Source organism: Camarhynchus parvulus, chromosome 1, assembly GCF_901933205.1.
Source record: "Camarhynchus parvulus chromosome 1, STF_HiC, whole genome shotgun sequence".
NCBI classification, from domain to species: domain Eukaryota; kingdom Metazoa; phylum Chordata; class Aves; order Passeriformes; family Thraupidae; genus Camarhynchus; species Camarhynchus parvulus.
Genome location: NC_044571.1, coordinates 14,883,771 through 14,900,426, shown reverse-complemented (window position 1 = coordinate 14,900,426; position 16,656 = coordinate 14,883,771). Strand labels below are relative to the sequence as shown.

The 16,656-nt window shown below is 36.2% G+C and overlaps 1 protein-coding gene across 6 annotated transcripts in view; it reads left to right on the top strand.

Annotated features, from left to right (window-relative positions):
• The window catches only part of CNKSR2 (connector enhancer of kinase suppressor of Ras 2), a 207,641-nt gene that overhangs the window by 141,529 nt on the left and 49,456 nt on the right, over positions 1 to 16,656 (top strand). For all 6 annotated transcript variants that reach the window (XM_030960095.1, XM_030960123.1, XM_030960114.1 and 3 more), the window contains 4 exons: positions 8,295 to 8,343; positions 9,209 to 9,381; positions 11,464 to 11,537; positions 13,964 to 14,035. In XM_030960095.1, the coding sequence (XP_030815955.1) occupies positions 8,295 to 8,343; positions 9,209 to 9,381; positions 11,464 to 11,537; positions 13,964 to 14,035 (368 nt within the window). The remainder of the gene's footprint in view (positions 1 to 8,294; positions 8,344 to 9,208; positions 9,382 to 11,463; positions 11,538 to 13,963; positions 14,036 to 16,656) is intronic.

Here is a 16,656-nt window from a genome sequence, read left to right as displayed (position 1 = left end):
ACCAGGACTCTGAAAGCATTTAACCAAGGACACTGGCTGGCATGTGTCAAGAAATATTGGCATTCTAAAAACTTGTACTGTGTGGTGGAAATGTTTGAATTATTGGAACACATGTGCCTGTTTCAAAGTGCCATTTTATGTCAAAGCATCAAAATGCTTTGACAAAGAGCTCCATTGTTTCTGAACAGGGGATTTTTTCTAAGTAGTGGTTTTGTCTCCGCAGGAGTCTCTGCCCCATTCCTCTGCCCCACTTACACAGTGGTGGCCCCTCGAGCCTGCTGCTAACACACAATATGGGAGATTGTATGGTTCCACCTGGGAGGAAAATGGCTCTTTGCAGCACTGCAGCTCCTGAACTGAGGCTGTTTTATTGGGTGTTTCTGTTTTACTGGCGAGAAGTGCTTGTTGCTTAGCGCCTGATCCCTGAGTCAGCCAATCCATCTCTGCTACTGTGCTGTGGAGGAAAAAGCAACCTGGTATTTTTCGTAAAGCAATAACTGCTTTTTGTCCACTTCTCAAGTATATCCCATTGCTTTCAGATAAACCCAAGCAGATAGCATTTCCAACACTACAGAATTCTGGCTTTAGAGTGATATGTACAACTTCTTGTAAGCTGGTTTGTACCCATAAAATCACCATGGCCAGCTCAGAATTAAAAAGACCTAATGTTATCTTTCCTCACCTTCTGCAAACTTCTGCTTCATCGTATGCTTAGAGGAAATCTTACTGAATTCCAGCAAGTAATGAGACTTTTATCCTGCAATGAACTGTTCTTTTTCTGCCTGAATTCATAAGGGCAATGGAAGTGTTTGGTATGAATTTTAACAGAATGTGTAATTCCTGATGTACAGAAACTCTTTCCTTCTTTTCCCCCTGAAAACTTCCCCTCTGTTGAAAGCCAGAAGGAGTTTTCTGTTTCTTTCCCCGAAGCATAATATGTCCAAGTGCTAACAGAGAACAACTTGCAATAGTGTATCTTCCTTAAAGCAGAATCTGTTTTCTCAGACCCCCTACATCCTCTGCACTTATTTCTGTCACACAGTCAGAGTATGAAAGAGATGATGCTGAGGGGCACACTCAGAAGTGTTGCTCCCTCGTCCTGCAGAAGGAGGTGTATGTGCTTGTCACCATAAGCAAGCGCCAAGGTGTTGTAGGGGGGCATGGGACTTTTATTCTAGGCTAATGATTTTTCCTCTGCAGAGACCATGGGCTTGGTGGAAGATGTTGTTAATGCCCCAGGGACGACTTCTGTTTTACAGCAGTTTTTTTTCTTCTGAAAAGGTCCATGTTGTGCCACAGACCACATCTCGAATCCAATAATAGATCAAGAATAAGTTTCTTAAATCTGTTTGGATTATCTTGCTGTTTTAATGTTTAGATAAGCATACAAGGAAAACCTGCCTTCCCTGTGAATAACACAGAAATTTTCTAAGCAAACCAAGATTTTTCCTGGAGGAAATTGCAAAGTTTAGTATCTACTGGAGGGGCATAGCAGCAGGGCACAAGTATCCATGGGGTCTTTGGGATGATTTGTCTCAGACGCACCATGAAAGTACCAAAGGCAATAGACCAAAATTGAAATACAGGAAATTCCATATAAACATAAGAAAAAGGTACTTTTACTGTTTTACTGTTTAACTGGAGCAGGTTGCACATGGAGTGTGGAGTTTCCATCTTGGAGAGACTAAAAACACAACTGGCCACAGCCACTCCAACCTTCTCTGCTGGAGTCTGCTTTGAGTAACAAGGCTGGATAAAATGATCTCCAGGGCTAATTTCCTGCCTCAGTTGTTTTGTGGTTTTTCTGACTGGTCCGTTCTCTTCAGTAATAGGTTAAACTGGGAACTGATGGGGAGTATAAATCCAAATAAAGGGTTTAATACTGTTCTGTGGCAGGTGATAGTTTAGTTTCTATTTTCCTTCTTGAATGGATGCACTTGAAACACGCAGTGATGGAGCAACTGATGCACCTTGGACTTATGCCATTAAAGGATACACAGAGTTTTTGAATCCTCCCTTTCCCTCCTAGATTTCTTACTGTTAATAAAAAGTAGTGTGGGAGATACCAAAATTGCATGTTTGAAAGTAGATGTAGAGCACAAGAATAATCACAGAATAAATTATCCTAATGAGCAGCACTTGTGTAGTTTAACTGTTTATTCTCATTTGCTTCAGGCAGCTGTGACACTGCTGTAGTCCTTGTTATGTCAGTCAGAAAGACTAGGGGAATATGAGAACTCTCATTTTAAGTTAATATTGTCCAGGAGTTTTACTGCTTTGGTATTTCAGTTAAAGAGTCCTGTGGCTTAATGGCTAAGAAGGAAAGTCTTTCCCTGGTGGTGGAAAGCAGCACCACTGTATATTATTTTTCCAAATAGCCTCAAGATCTAAAATATAATTTTATTTTTGCATTCATTATGCTAACAACTTCTCACAAAATACTTGCACTATCTTCTGCAACTGCTGAGTGTATCCAGCTACTGTAGTATTTGCCACAGAGCCCTCCTGCCGTAAATGATAAGAAAACATTTAGAAATGGAGGAATGAATAAGAATCCCTGAGCAGAAAAGCTGTGCTTGCTATCACATTTCAGACAATCATAGTTCTGCCCTTAGCAAGCCTATTTGTCTTGGATAAGCAGACATAGGAGCAGCTGTATTAAAAGAATAGACATCTTCGATGTTATCAACCCTTGTAGACTATGTGATAAGGAGACCATCCTGCACAGCTCATATTGCTCACCTCAGAGGCATATATAAAATTTGGCAGCTTCAAGATATCAGCCTACATTTTTTATGCATTAAAAGCTCTTGAGGCACATACATGCTGTTTCTTTCTCCTTGTGGTCATTAACAAAATACAAGAATGAATATCTGCTGCTGATTGGCAGGAGATTTCAAACTTCGTGATCTGACAGAGGTCTTCCCTCATCATATCTTTGTAACAGTCCTTGAAAACTTTATTTTCCAAAAATGTCCATTAAAATATTAGTACTGTCTGCTATAGGCTCTTAATGGAGACTAAGCAAGGTGGTAAACAGAAAAGATTTTGGCAAAATCCTGTGTTGTGAGTACCCTTAAGCATGAGATGTTAATACGGATATAAAGTGTGGTGTTGTATCTAAATAGGTTTAGATTTTCCCCCTTTTCAGTCTTCTTTTAGCTCTGAAATTTTGGATCACAACACACCAAATGCAGAGAAATGTGTGTGTGGTATATCACAACAGTGAAAATAGAACATTGCCAGTGTTCTCAAAGCATTGAGAATGATCTCTCAAAGCGAGAGATCAATCATATGATTGGCAGAACCAGCTTTCATTTTTTTCCCAGATCCTGGCTTTTCCATCTGTAGCAGAAAGTTCCAGTAATCAGATGTGTTGCAAGCTACCCTGCTGAAACTAGAGAAAGCTATCTTACAGTAACAGAGAGGAAGTGCCTGCCTGTAAACAGTTCCTTAGTGTCTAAACTTGCAGCTTGAGAAAAATTGGATTTGACCCGAGCTCTAAATAAAGCTATAGATATTTGCCATTTTCCCTTTCAATCAGACTGAGTCCAGATTTGGGTAGAAGGATTGGATATTATTTTTTCCAGAACCTGGTTCTCTCTTCCAGCTTTTTTTAAATGAGTGAGTGAAAAATCTCAGAATAGTGGAGAAATAAAAAAGCCCTCAAATGAGAATTTTAGGTGCTGTCCAATATAGTACTAGTTGCTATGGTCAGTCTGTTCCTTCAGAGAATCTTCAGTTATGGTCTTTTTTTGGTAGACCTACAAATTCTGTAACCATGAAGTTCATATAACTATTAGAATATATTTATTTTTTGGGCATGGATGTAATGTTCTGTTGGTCACACCTTTGTAATTTATATTAGGTCTTAGAGAAGTCTAAGGAACAGCTTAACCTCAAATCTTCAGACATCTTCCTCAGACTCTTGAAGTTTGTCAAAATAACTAATCTTTTCAAATTTATCATTCTGATAACCAGTCTATTTGTTTCTACTTTTATTTGAGCTATCAACTGGAATATAAGTTTTCTAACTTTCATCATAACAGTTATATCAAACGTTCTCCTCTTCTGATAGCAGTTTCACTCCAATTTAATATTAGTATTGAAAGATCATTTTATTAAGTTTCCTATTTGGCATGAAACAAATAAATTCATTGAAACTTAAATAATTTCACACTTTCATTTAAATACATTTTTCCAAATAGAGAGCTATGAAATTACTACTAAATAAGTTACATTTTCAGGCTTCTGAACTTGAATGACTAACTTTCCATCTTGTTTCCCTTCTGAGCAAATACAGAGCAGTCACAGGACTAACCAATAATAAATACTTTCTCCCAGAAGAGAAACCTGAATACCTTTGAGAATGAGACAGAAACATGATAGTCTCATTTCTTGAAAATGTGTTACACGTACAAAGATGCTGATGTGTTATTGTGTGCATGCAGATAGTATTGATTAGAACACCTGTATGGGATTGTTTTCTTGCTAAAAAGCAACTACAGTTACAGGCCACTGGTGATCTCTTTGGTTGGAATGAGCCTCCACCTGCAAGTTTTTTTACAGTGTAGCTGCATTGCTGTGCTGTAATCCTAAAAGGCTTTGCCCTGGGGCAGGTTGCTCTTTACAGGTGTGCAGTCTGCTGGAAGTCTGCTGGACTTCTGGAAGTCTGTCAATCATTTTGGAGACTGTTAGAGTAAATACAACCCACACAGCAAGTCTGGTAATGAACAGTTGCAGGAAGAATGGGACTATTATGGCTCCTCCCTGCACAATTAAATCTCCATTGGCTCTTGGAATTTGCAGCTAAGACCTCAGAAAGGAAGGGCTAGAGGCATGCTAGGACATTGGTAAGAAAAACTAAACAGACAAAAAAACAACCAAAAATTCTCACCCAAAACCCCACAAAAACCAAAACATCAAACCAGAAAAAGAAAAAACACTTTAATAAATGATGTTTTATTCCTCTTAAAATACATGTCCTTTGAGGCTGCTAATAGGAAAGGCAGACTTATATATACATTAAATGTTTCTTTGATATTCTCCTTAGAGATGCACTTGTCCAAGGGCTTTATTAAATAGAACAAGCTCAAAGATCACATATTACAGGAGAGAAAATCATTGTGTCTAAAAAAGTCTGTGAGTCTCGGTGTATTCAAAGGGGTTTTGATGAATGTTAAACATCAAGTGACCTTGCTTTTGGGTAATGGAAAGTTTTTCTAGTTGTATTTTGGATGACTGGAAAGCATATAATTCAGAATATTATTAAAGAGTTTCACATTTTCTTCAGGAGTGCCAATTTCCATTTGTCTTAAGGTACTCATTTATTTAATCTTTTCAGTGTCCATCTTGTTTCATTTTACTCATTATTTTGAGTTAATAACAACTTTCTTTAATATGGAATGCTGCTTTCTATTTCATTTCATGCTTGCTCTCAGAATTAGTAGAAGAGATGGATTCTTGGAAACTGGGACAACGTGTTTATGAAAGCAGTTAACTCAAAGCTCAAGGTGCTCAAAATGCAGTGAGCGTACATTGAATCTGGCTTTGTGGGCGAGTGATTAAACAGTGTCTTACAGTGAGTTTGCATTAGTACAGCTGAATTTCTTGGTGTAAATCCATGGTTTTAGGGTTCATGGAATTTAGAAGTAGTAGATACTTTTAGTTACTTTTCTGTGATATATTTGCCACATCGCAGAATTAACCTGTAAAAGGGGAAACATTATGGTGGCCTGCATTAGAACAGGTTGCTTAAAGAAGCTGTGGAATCTACCTCTTTGGAGATAGTTTAACTAGGCTAGAGATGGATCCAGCATTGGCTTCAAAGCAAGCCTTGCTCTGATCAGGAGGAAGGACATGACCTCCTGACACCACTGAGAAAACAGCATTAAGCATCATCTTACAACTGGTAAGAAGCTTTGATCGCATTCAGTGAGTTCCGAAAAAAGCAACTAAAGAAGAAGCATTTTTAGATTTCATCCTCACTTTTTTGTTGTTCTTGTTCTCCAATTACATATGTTATATTACATATACATTTTTCTGAGGTAAGAAAAAAGATGGTGCTGTTTTTTGCAAAGGGTCAACTAACTTGAAGTCTGAAGTCTATGTAAAATAATCTAAAGTGTTAGTTAAAATCACTGCAGTTGAAATAGTTCCCAGGAACTTCTTTCAGTTGTAGAATTTGCCCTTAATTATTATTTAATTCAATGAGCTAATTTAGTATAATAGCTGAATTTAATAAAACCTTTCTATTTTGCAATATAACATAATGTATGGAAAAATGGTTAGACATGTAAATTACATGCTTTCTTCCTGTTAAAAACTGATACCCCTTCATTACCCTTTCTTCCCAAAAACTGACTCAGAAGTTAAGAGGTGTGAACTGAGGTTTGCAGGTTCAATTTACAGACAAAACATCTAAAGAGAAGGCTTTTCATATGTTCTCACCTGCTCTCAGAATTACTTGTGAGAAAATGGAGCAGAGAGTTTCCTTTTTTGTTTTGACACTATGAAAATAATAGTGCAGAAAAGTCAAACAGCAGAATGAAATTGTCTGAGTTGTGAACTGAGAAGTGCTAAAGTTTTGGATTTGTATGTGTATTTTTTTCATCCACTTTGAATTAGGTAACATTTTCATAGGGAGTTACACACTTCTGCTCAGCCACTCTGTTATTCCTGGGTCATTAAGATCTCTTCTAGTCCTTTGCAGGTTGAAATATTTTGTGAGATGTAAGTGGGATGGGTATTGCTGTCTTGGTTTGTTGAGAGTTGGTGCTGATTTAATTGGTACCAGTAGCAGAAGAAAAAGGACAAGAGCCAGGAAATGAAAACGAGTGGGATCCTCTTTTTACTTCCCAGTGGAGGCCTACTTTGACCCACTGAGCCAGCAATATAGGGATGTAGGTTTTGTCAGATATGGTCTCTGAGGGATCAGCACATCTAGCAAGTCAGTTAAATTTTTTAATTACACTTAATTATTGTCTTGCTCGTAATTTTTCCCCATGGGCATGTTAGTTTTTGCTGCATGAAAATCTCTCAGCTCTGAGGCAAGACATCCCTTTGAAGCTGAGTCTGCTGCATGTGAGCTCAGGGGTGTGGGAAGCAGGGAGGAGAGTCATTATGAGAATAGAGTCATTAAGGTTGGAAAAGATCACAAACATTTGACCAAACAGTATCACATCAGTTAAGCCATACCATTGAGTACCAGGTGCAAAACCAAAGCTGCTCTTTGAATTGAACCTGGTCTTGTAAACTAGGGAGAGGGTTTGTCTTACTACTAGGAACAGGATTTGGAATTGCAGAACTGTCAGTGCTTTTGCTTAGGTTTATTTTTACCAAGTGGCACAGAAGTATTGATTTCTGTATTGATTCCTGGCAAGCTGAAATAGAAAGTTTTAATAAGCAGACACTCTAATGGTAACCTTTTCTTAGTTTTAACACTGATAGCATTTGTCTGCCTTTCTAGAAAACTGAAGTTCAAAACAAGTCAAATCACATGTTTAAAATTTTGCTGATTCATCACAGATTTATTATTTTTTTAGTTCACTGGAGATTGTGTTTATCTGAGTCAAAGTTTTTAAACAGAAATGGTTATAAAATGTGTTAATACTTATTGATCTTACTAATAAGTTAAGATATTAAATAAAGGAGCAATTTCCATCCTGTCTCATTGTCAGGGGAGTGGGTTAGTTTGTGGGAGTGGATCAGCTGAAGGGAAATAATACTTCCACTTTAAAACCTGGTGAAAAAATAAAGTTCAGACTTTTTATTTGGGAGACTTTTTTCCAGTTGTGATTAAGCAGAATTTACTGATGTCTTTCAGAATACTAGGCCTGGTTCTGAGAAAATTGTCTTATGATCTAATAACCATTGTATGAATACTTCCACACCTGCATTAGGCAGTGTGTTATTTTGTATATTTACATATAGATGTCAAGAATACTTTATTTAGTGTATACATTAGAAATACATGGGCTGTGTAGTTTCATTACTATACTAAACAAAGAGAGATATTCCTTCTTTATTAACAGAACAAGAGGAGAGGGACCATTTGGGGCAGAAATTACAGTCTGTTTGGCAACCTAACTGGTGATCTGTTTTGAGATGTTTGGCAGTGTGCTTTTGCTTTACAACCTTATGAACAGGTGAACTAAAATCATCTTTTTTCTTAGGCTAGAAGTGTCTTGGTTGGTGTTACCTGATATTACTTAACGTAACATTTCTTTTATTATAAGTATGTGGTTGAATATAAACATTGTAATTTCACTTCTTCCATTTTGATTTTCTTGTAGACATTTCAGCAGTCTTCTCTACAGCAGAAAAGTAAAAAGAAGAACAAAGGTAAAAAATAAATTTGTTTTCATATATGGGTAGAAAGGGATTTGCCAAGATTAATTTTATGGTATTGCAGTATGTGAGGAACTCTAACTTGTTAGCTCCAATAAAATGTTCGGTTCAGTTGATCATGTTGAGAATGTATTAGTCCATTTCTGATGTCTCATAGTTACCTAATGTTCCTCTACCTTCATGTATCTGCTTTTATCTTTTTTTTTTTTTGAATACTTAGACTCTAGCCTCTTTGGGGCCAGGGTTGGTTTTTCCAGCTGTGTTCAGGTAATGCCTCACTGCAGCACTTGCTCATTACCTACGCTCTCAGGTAATTTATATCATAGTAAATTTTCCTCCTTTGATTTTGAAGTACAAAGGCCTTAGGAACTGTTTAGTTTCAAAAAGAGCTGCAAAGAGAGGTTTGTGAACACCTGTGAAGTACTTAAATAGTTGTATTTGGTAACCAAGTGGGAAGTACATGAATTTATATGTTGTGTGCTTTATTCTAATGTGAAATATGTTGAAAATTACAAATAAGCATTTTTCTTATATTTAAATATCTTGCCTTTCTTTTCTCTATAGCGTCTTCTGTCTTCTCTTTCTGTGTTGCTTTTTTTTTTTTTTTGTCTTATCCATAGGATATGAGCTCTGAGATGCTGAACATGGTTTGGTCTGGTTTGCTTTGGCCTTTAAATTATGGTGGTGTGCATAAGCTTTGTGGTCAAAATAGAAAGCTTGTAATAATTTTTTATGGCAATTCAAGGTTGAAACTTTAAATTAATTTTCTTAAACAGATATGTAGTGCTTTCTGACTAGGTATCTTGTTGATTTAGTGGACAAATCAAATGCTTTCACATCACCTTGTTGTCATTTTCAGCTCCTATTCCTGGTAAAAGCAAAAGACGGATTTCATGTAAAGATCTTGGTCGAGGGGACTGTGAAGGCTGGCTTTGGAAAAAGAAAGATGCCAAGAGTTATTTCTCCCAAAAATGGAAAAAGTACTGGTTTGTCCTGAAGGACACATCTCTGTATTGGTATATCAATGAAGAGGTAAACACCTGTACTCATGGTCTCAATGAATACTTTGTGTAGTGCTGTAGTCAGGATTTAGTGTGAAAACAATGCTTTCAGTGCTTATATATGTTAATAACTTTATTCACACAAATAATCACACTGAAATTAATATTAACTGTCTAACAAAATTACCATGAAGATTTTGAGATATCTGTTCCTTCCAGTTCACTTCTTACTACATGGAGAAATAACACAGTTTTCTGTGTCCTCATGACACCAGTTTAGAATAAATTTATCCTCAAACCCTTGAAAGTGAAAAGGTAATTACTTAATCCTGTCATTCAGGCTTAGTCATGGAAGTGTAAACTTTAATGTTGTGCTGCCTGGTGTTCCTTGTTTATCTCTGCTAGGCAATTAAGGAAGATAGTTCTCAGTTCTGTTCTCCTGTTGTTTCTTCTTTGTAGCTTTTGATATGATTTCAGTGCTCATAAATGCTGAACTTAAAAGCACAGGAGCATCCCAGCTGAATTGTGTACAGCTTTGATTATGCAACATTTTCTGCATTGGTACACATTTATTATATCAGCTTTAGCTGCAAAGCTTTTTGCCAGTGTTATGATACCTTGATTTTTAATCCTATTAGACTTATTAGTAAATATACTGAGATAAAGCCATTGTTAACATCTGTATGCACTCTGTCCTGGACTTGTTCTTTTAATCACAGCAAGTATTTGTACACAACTTTTTCAAAGTAATCCCCAGCTTCTCTCTGAGTAAACAGAGAGCAAGTTGTTCCAAAGCCTGTTTTCTCAGACTCATTTCATTTGTGCCTTGATCCCAGCTTCAGATCAGTAACCCTAACTCCCTCCTCTCCATTCTCCCTCATTTGGGTACTACAAAGTTTTCATCAGGGCAGTAATTGATGCCTACAAGTGCCGTGAGTGGTCAGTACTGGGTCCAAGGAGCAGCCCTGAGCTGTGCTGTGATTCCCATGTGGAGTGCAGTGCTCTCAGCACCTCCATCTCCCACCCCATCCCGTTTCCCTGAGGTTTTCTGAGTTTTGGTTATTTTTGAGCCCTCAGCTCCCTCAGCACAGTGTCTGTCATCACCAGCAGAGTCAAAGGCTGGTAGGGGGTGCCTCAGTGGCCAGTGGACAGACAAGCAAACACGGCTCTTGCCAAAACTCTGTTTCTCTAGGCAACCATTCAAAAAAGAAATAACAAGATTATTCTAAACAGTGTCTTTTTGATTTTAAAATACCTGCTAGTGCAGAACCAGTTACAATCCTGTACCTTCCACATAATGACTCCAACTCTAGTTTTATATGCTGATTTGTGCCTTTTACTTATTTTTAGAAAGGGATATAATCATATGGACTGCATATGTGGTGTAAATAACCATTTAAACTCTTAGGAAAAGATGTATATTTCTTCACATACATTTGTGTGTTTTCCAGCTTCATTTCTATGATCCTGTGTTAATTTTGCATGCAAAGTTATGAGCAGTTAAATAACTGAGTCTGTGTTATTGATGTAAGAGTAGCTTAGTATAAATAATGCTTTCAAACTGTGAAAAGTCAAGGGAGATTGCATAGCTGATAAAATAAACTCTGTAAAATCTTCAGAGGAGAGGGGAGGAAGGTCAGATATATGCTGAATGTTGTAGAGAGATAAAAGTAGCTGAAGAGATATCATGCCTCTTAGCTGTGATACATAAAAATTATAAACAACACCCATTGAAATTGCTTTTTTTCTCTGTTTCTTCCACTAGGCTGCATTTCTCCTTACTAATTAGTCCATTTCCCCCCAAAATTAACTAATTACATTAACTAATTGGCTGAATACATTTGGTGATTTTGTAGATTTTCAAATGTTGGTTCAGCTGTGAAATTGTTTCAGAAAACTGGGTATTTAAAATTGTATTTTTCACCAAGGGGTCTGTCTTGCTACTTCAGCAGAAGTCCCAGTGACTTCTGTGGGAGGTTTGCCAGAGCAGAGCAGACATTAGTATTCCTTTTGTAAGAAGTAGGCAAGTGAAAATATTTGCAAGTTTTCAGCAGGCTGGGTTTTTTTTTTCATTACACTTTAGCTACAGTAATATGTGGAATTATCTTTGCAGGATGAGAAAGCAGAAGGATTCATCAGTCTACCTGAATTTAAAATTGACAGAGCCAGTGAATGCCGCAAGAAATAGTAAGCATGCTTAAAAATAATGCAATGATACAATAAATTAAATGCAAACAAAAGACAAGGTTTTTCTTTAAAACAGGGAAATAATGGACTTTGTTACAATTGTCAAGAGGTTGTATCACAGAATAAGCTCATATGAAAAAAGCAAATTATCTTTTTCTGTTTGGAGTGCCATCTTGCCCAAAGAAGGCTATTTTTTCACTTCATCATGAACCACAGTGCTTGACTAGACCAAAATTAATTATGAACAAGAAGGCTGCTTGGCTGCTTCTGTCCCTTTATTTTCCTAGTTCTACTCTCCTTTTTTTCCTTTCTGTTTGGGGTTGCTATTTTTTTATTTGTTTGTTGAGGGTTGGAGAGTCTTTGTGTTCTTTATACTCAATAAACAGCTTTAAGCATAATACAGAGATCATCCAAATAAGAAAGTCTCCAAGTTCATGGCCAGGCATCAATATTTAATGTAACTCCAAATCTGTTAGCATCATCTCAAAGTTTGCTGAGACATTATTTCAGTCCTGGGGCAGAGTAAAAAAAAGATGATGACAGTGATTTGTTGTATTTTTGTTATATGACCTAAAGGTCTCAAAGAACATTTCTTCTCACCTGTCCAGATTTGTGCTATTGCACAAATCCATTTAGTATTTGGATACTTTCAAGCATGTGTAGCAACGTGACAGGTGTGTCCTCCCACAGAGATATTTTTAGAGTCATTATTGTTCAAAATTTTTTTGCCTTGCCTTCTAATGATTTGTACTTTTTTAAACAAGACTGGAATTGCTGAAATTCATCCAAAACATGATTTTCAAATGCAAAATGGTATGGTTTGTACTATCTCCAGTTCTACAGAAAGCACCAACCTTGTATCAGTTGATCTGTATCTCTCTTTAGGATGAGCTCTACACTTCAAAGTGCTCTCAAAGGGCAGAAGATAAAAACTGTGAAGGGAAAAAAAAAAGATACATTAGCTTGAGTCTGTTGTCCTGTGTCTTTGGGCCACGTGGCTAAAGTGCTTCATTGTTTCTTTTTTGTTGGTGCAGCAGCATAAAGTCAACACATTTTTCAGAATTGCACCCTGGTAAAATTGTTTTGGTTTGCTTTTACTTGATTTAATGTCTGTTGAATAGCAGCACATAAAATGTGGTTATTAAGATTCTTGGCTTGGGTGGCACATAAAGGGAAAAACCCTCTAAGAATCCAGATGACAGATGCTGTAACAGTTTTAAGAAGTCCAGTTTTAGGTCTCAGTGACTTGATGATGTCTTTCTAAACTCAGCAGATGTCACTGTACATCTGCTTTGACTTGCATAACACTGTTTGCTGTCATGTGTTAGAGAAATCTGTTTAGTCTCAGTGTTATGTTATCTTCTCTAGCAGTAACTTTCCTGTTATCAATTTCATTTGCCTGATTTCTAAAACACAGATATGTGTACATCTGTGTGCACACATAGATGTATACTGAAAATTGCAAGCATGATAAGCATAAAGAATGTCATTACCATTTTTCTGAGACTCAATTGATTAGAGTGAGAATTATTATATTACATAATATATATGTGTGTATGTGTATATGTATAAAATCCATTATGTCTCAGTAAAATGGTGATGATGCTCATCATGTATCATGTTTGCAGTTTTCCTTATTTTCTTTAGGACTGTTACATTTTTTGTTGTTAAGAGACACCTTCAGATTGTTCTCAAAATTATTCTTCTCTACTGTAAATTATTCATTTTTTCAAATGCATTTGCTGGGTCTTCAAGTACTTCACCATAAATCTTTATCCAACATAGTTAAAAGACTCTTTCTAGTAATTTATTTCATATTATGTATGAAATACAGTAATTCTCTCAGCCCAGTCATGTTGATTACTTTGGTGGAAAGGAAAGATGAGATGTAATTGCCCATTGCTTAGGATGACCTCATGAAGACACTGTTGATTTATGACAGCTTTTCAGAAGTCAATCAGCACATCACAATTTCCTGCTTGAAATGCAGTCATTAGAGCTAAAGGTAATGTCAAAGTCATTGGGATGTGAGAAATCACAAGGACTGAGAATTTTACTGTTGTGTTGAATTAACTGTTTAGTCAGTTTTCTGCCCAGAAAAAAATTGATAGCTATATGTAATATCAGCAAAATTACCCAATACATAAAATTGTATCCTTAACTGATGATCCTTAACAGTACACTGCAGGTGATGGTTGAACAATTATTTATGCACATACAAATCAAGGATTATTTAGAAGGGTAGTTGAAGAGCACTTCACTTGGTGAAACCTGGCACAATCCTAAAAGTTGTATGTTCATATACTGTTTGGGGGCATGCAGAAATATGAACTCATCTCATTCCTTGGTGACCATGTGATCTTACATTTCAGAAAAAAAAAAGGGTTGTGCCATTACATTTCTTTAATTGTGTTTTTCCTCTACAGTGCATTCAAAGCCTGCCATCCTAAGATCAAAAGTTTTTATTTTGCTGCTGAACATCTAGATGATATGAACAGGTAAGGAAATCTAGCAAAGTTCAAGGACCCACTCCTTAAATGTGAATTTTCTTGAAGCTACTAATAACACAGGTATAATATAAAATTACTTGTTAGTATAAAAAGATAAGTTTAATTGCTGAGAAAATAGGTGCAGGGAAACGTTGTTTCTGACTGGCTTCATATGTTAATTATTTAATTCAAAAATATTACCTCTTTTTTGACACAAACGTTTGAAATCTTTGGAAACATGATTCCATCTTTCTAAAAAGAAATAAATACAGTGTGTGAAACAACATCCAAACACAATTTCAGAATTCCAGGTTTCTGGTTTTGGTTGTGTGGCACCTGCAAAGGAGAGGTATCTCCAACTCTGCTTCCTTTCATACTCCCAAACACATGATGCTTCCTCTGGGAGTCCTTATGTTTCTTGTCCTGAAGGGAGTAAGAAGTTGGAGAAAGATCTAAAGCAGTCACTGTTTTTTTAATGCCAGTCTTGAAAAAGGAGTGGAAGTTACAATGAATTTTGCAGATTCTCTCTACTTCCATGAATTTTGAAGTGAAACTTTGGTTGTATTGGATTTGATAGGGAAAATTTCAGCATTTCAAAAAGAACAATGACTTAAGTCTTAAGTTCTTTGAGTCCTAAATTTTATTTTATCTGTTCTTGGCCACTTGTGCAATTTTTCAGAAAAATGATTCAGACTTCAGCACAAAATAAACACAATTCCTCTTAATTCATTTGAATGGTAAATTAGAATGTGAATCCCATGTTTATTCAAATATTAGGGGGTTTATTTCATATATTTTCACAATATCAACTGAAATTAATTTAGTTCAAAATAATACGCCATTTCCATCAAATGACAGACAACACAAACAAAAATCTATTCCTGCAACCTGAGAATTGTTCTATCTTAGATAATGTCTGTTGATATCCCCACTGACCAGAGCTGTTTTCAAAACAGAGGAGAAAGGAGATAAAACTGAATAGATAAAACTGAATCAATAAAACTTAGCAAGTTCTATAATCATGGTTTAAGCTCTCCTGTGTGTACTAGATTCAACTACCTGGCAGAGCACCTTCAGGATACTGCCAGTTCATTGCTGATAATATTTGGGTGGAAAGGCATGCTGATACTACACTGTGCCTGCTTTCCTTTAGAAACAGCTGTCTGTTAATATTTTTTCAGAAGTTTGTGCATGACTGACGCTCACTTCAAAAGTCTCTTCACAGTTAGAAAACTTAAAACCTTTTTATTGGTTTGTGAAAGTTTAGGCTTGCCTTCCCTTGATAATTCTGTCCAGCCAGTCACTCAAAAAGCAGTTTGTTGCACGGCAAACAGAATAATGGCTTGCTCTGTATTCAGCATATCCTGAACCACAGCAGTAGCTGAATCATTTCTGTCAGCAGGTCCTCACTCAGTATGACAAGGCACCTTCTTTTTGAGGATGGAAATCTATATATGTTTTCAGTAATCAGGAAGCAGCAGCAAATATGCAGCAATATTTTAAAAATATATTGCACTGCGTAAAACCCAGGAATTACAATATTTTTATTTTCTTACCACAAATAGTCTTTTTACCATATTTTGAAACTAGTGCATATTAATTCCTTTAGAATGAGCTTGACAAAGTTTGGATCTGAGTTATAAACATGTAAATTCAAACTCTGTCAGGGTCTGTGGAATTACTTGAAATTCTTACATTTGGGTTCCCATCTGAGTCTCACCAAAGAATTTTATTTTTTTTCTTTGTTTAATGTTTTAGAAAAATTATTTCACTTTCACAGATATTCAGTTAACTCAATAGATGGGAAAAAACTTACTGAAAAATAGTCTTTCAAATGCAGGGATAATAAAATACTCCCTGTCTAAAAGTATTTTGAAGCCTAGATGAAGTAAAACATGGAATGAAATCATGAAGTTAAATTAGTTCTCTTTTGATCATTTTATGTTCTTCTTTTTGTCAAGTTTCTGAAATGAATTCTAGTTATGTATCAGGCAGTCATTTCAGTTTTGTTTATACTTGAAGCAGAAGAAACACAGTAGAAAACTGCTGATATATAGAATGACTGAAAGTTCAAAATGGTTCAATTCCTTCATCCCTTGTATAAAATGATTCAGTTGTTTATATTAAAAAAATGTTTGCCTAAAAGCTATGAAGTTTTTGTTTGTGTGTATCTACTCACATAAAATGGGTATTTTAATCTCAGGTATTTCTGTCACTATTCAAATTTTTTTACTACTTTTATGACTGTGCCACACCATGGTGCTGGTAAGGAGTCTGGAGAGCTATAATCACTGAATTTTGTTGCTGTGGCATCTGAAGTCCCTTTAGTCCATATGGTCACACCAGCAAAATGTTCTTTTTACCTGTTAGCATGCTTTTTCCATGTAAGAAGAAGGACAGAATATCCTTTATAGATGCAAAGTACTTTTTTCTAGAGTAAATGTATGGTCATGGAAACATGTTGCTTGGAAATTTTTTGTTATTCTCTTCACTCTGGTTAAACTGCATTCAGGTATTCATAGACACTCTAAGGTATCCAAATTCCCATACAGCAAGTTCATCCTATAGCCTTGAGGTTTATGATTAAGGAGAATTTGACACCCTGCTTTGACTAAAAGTATTGCATCTAC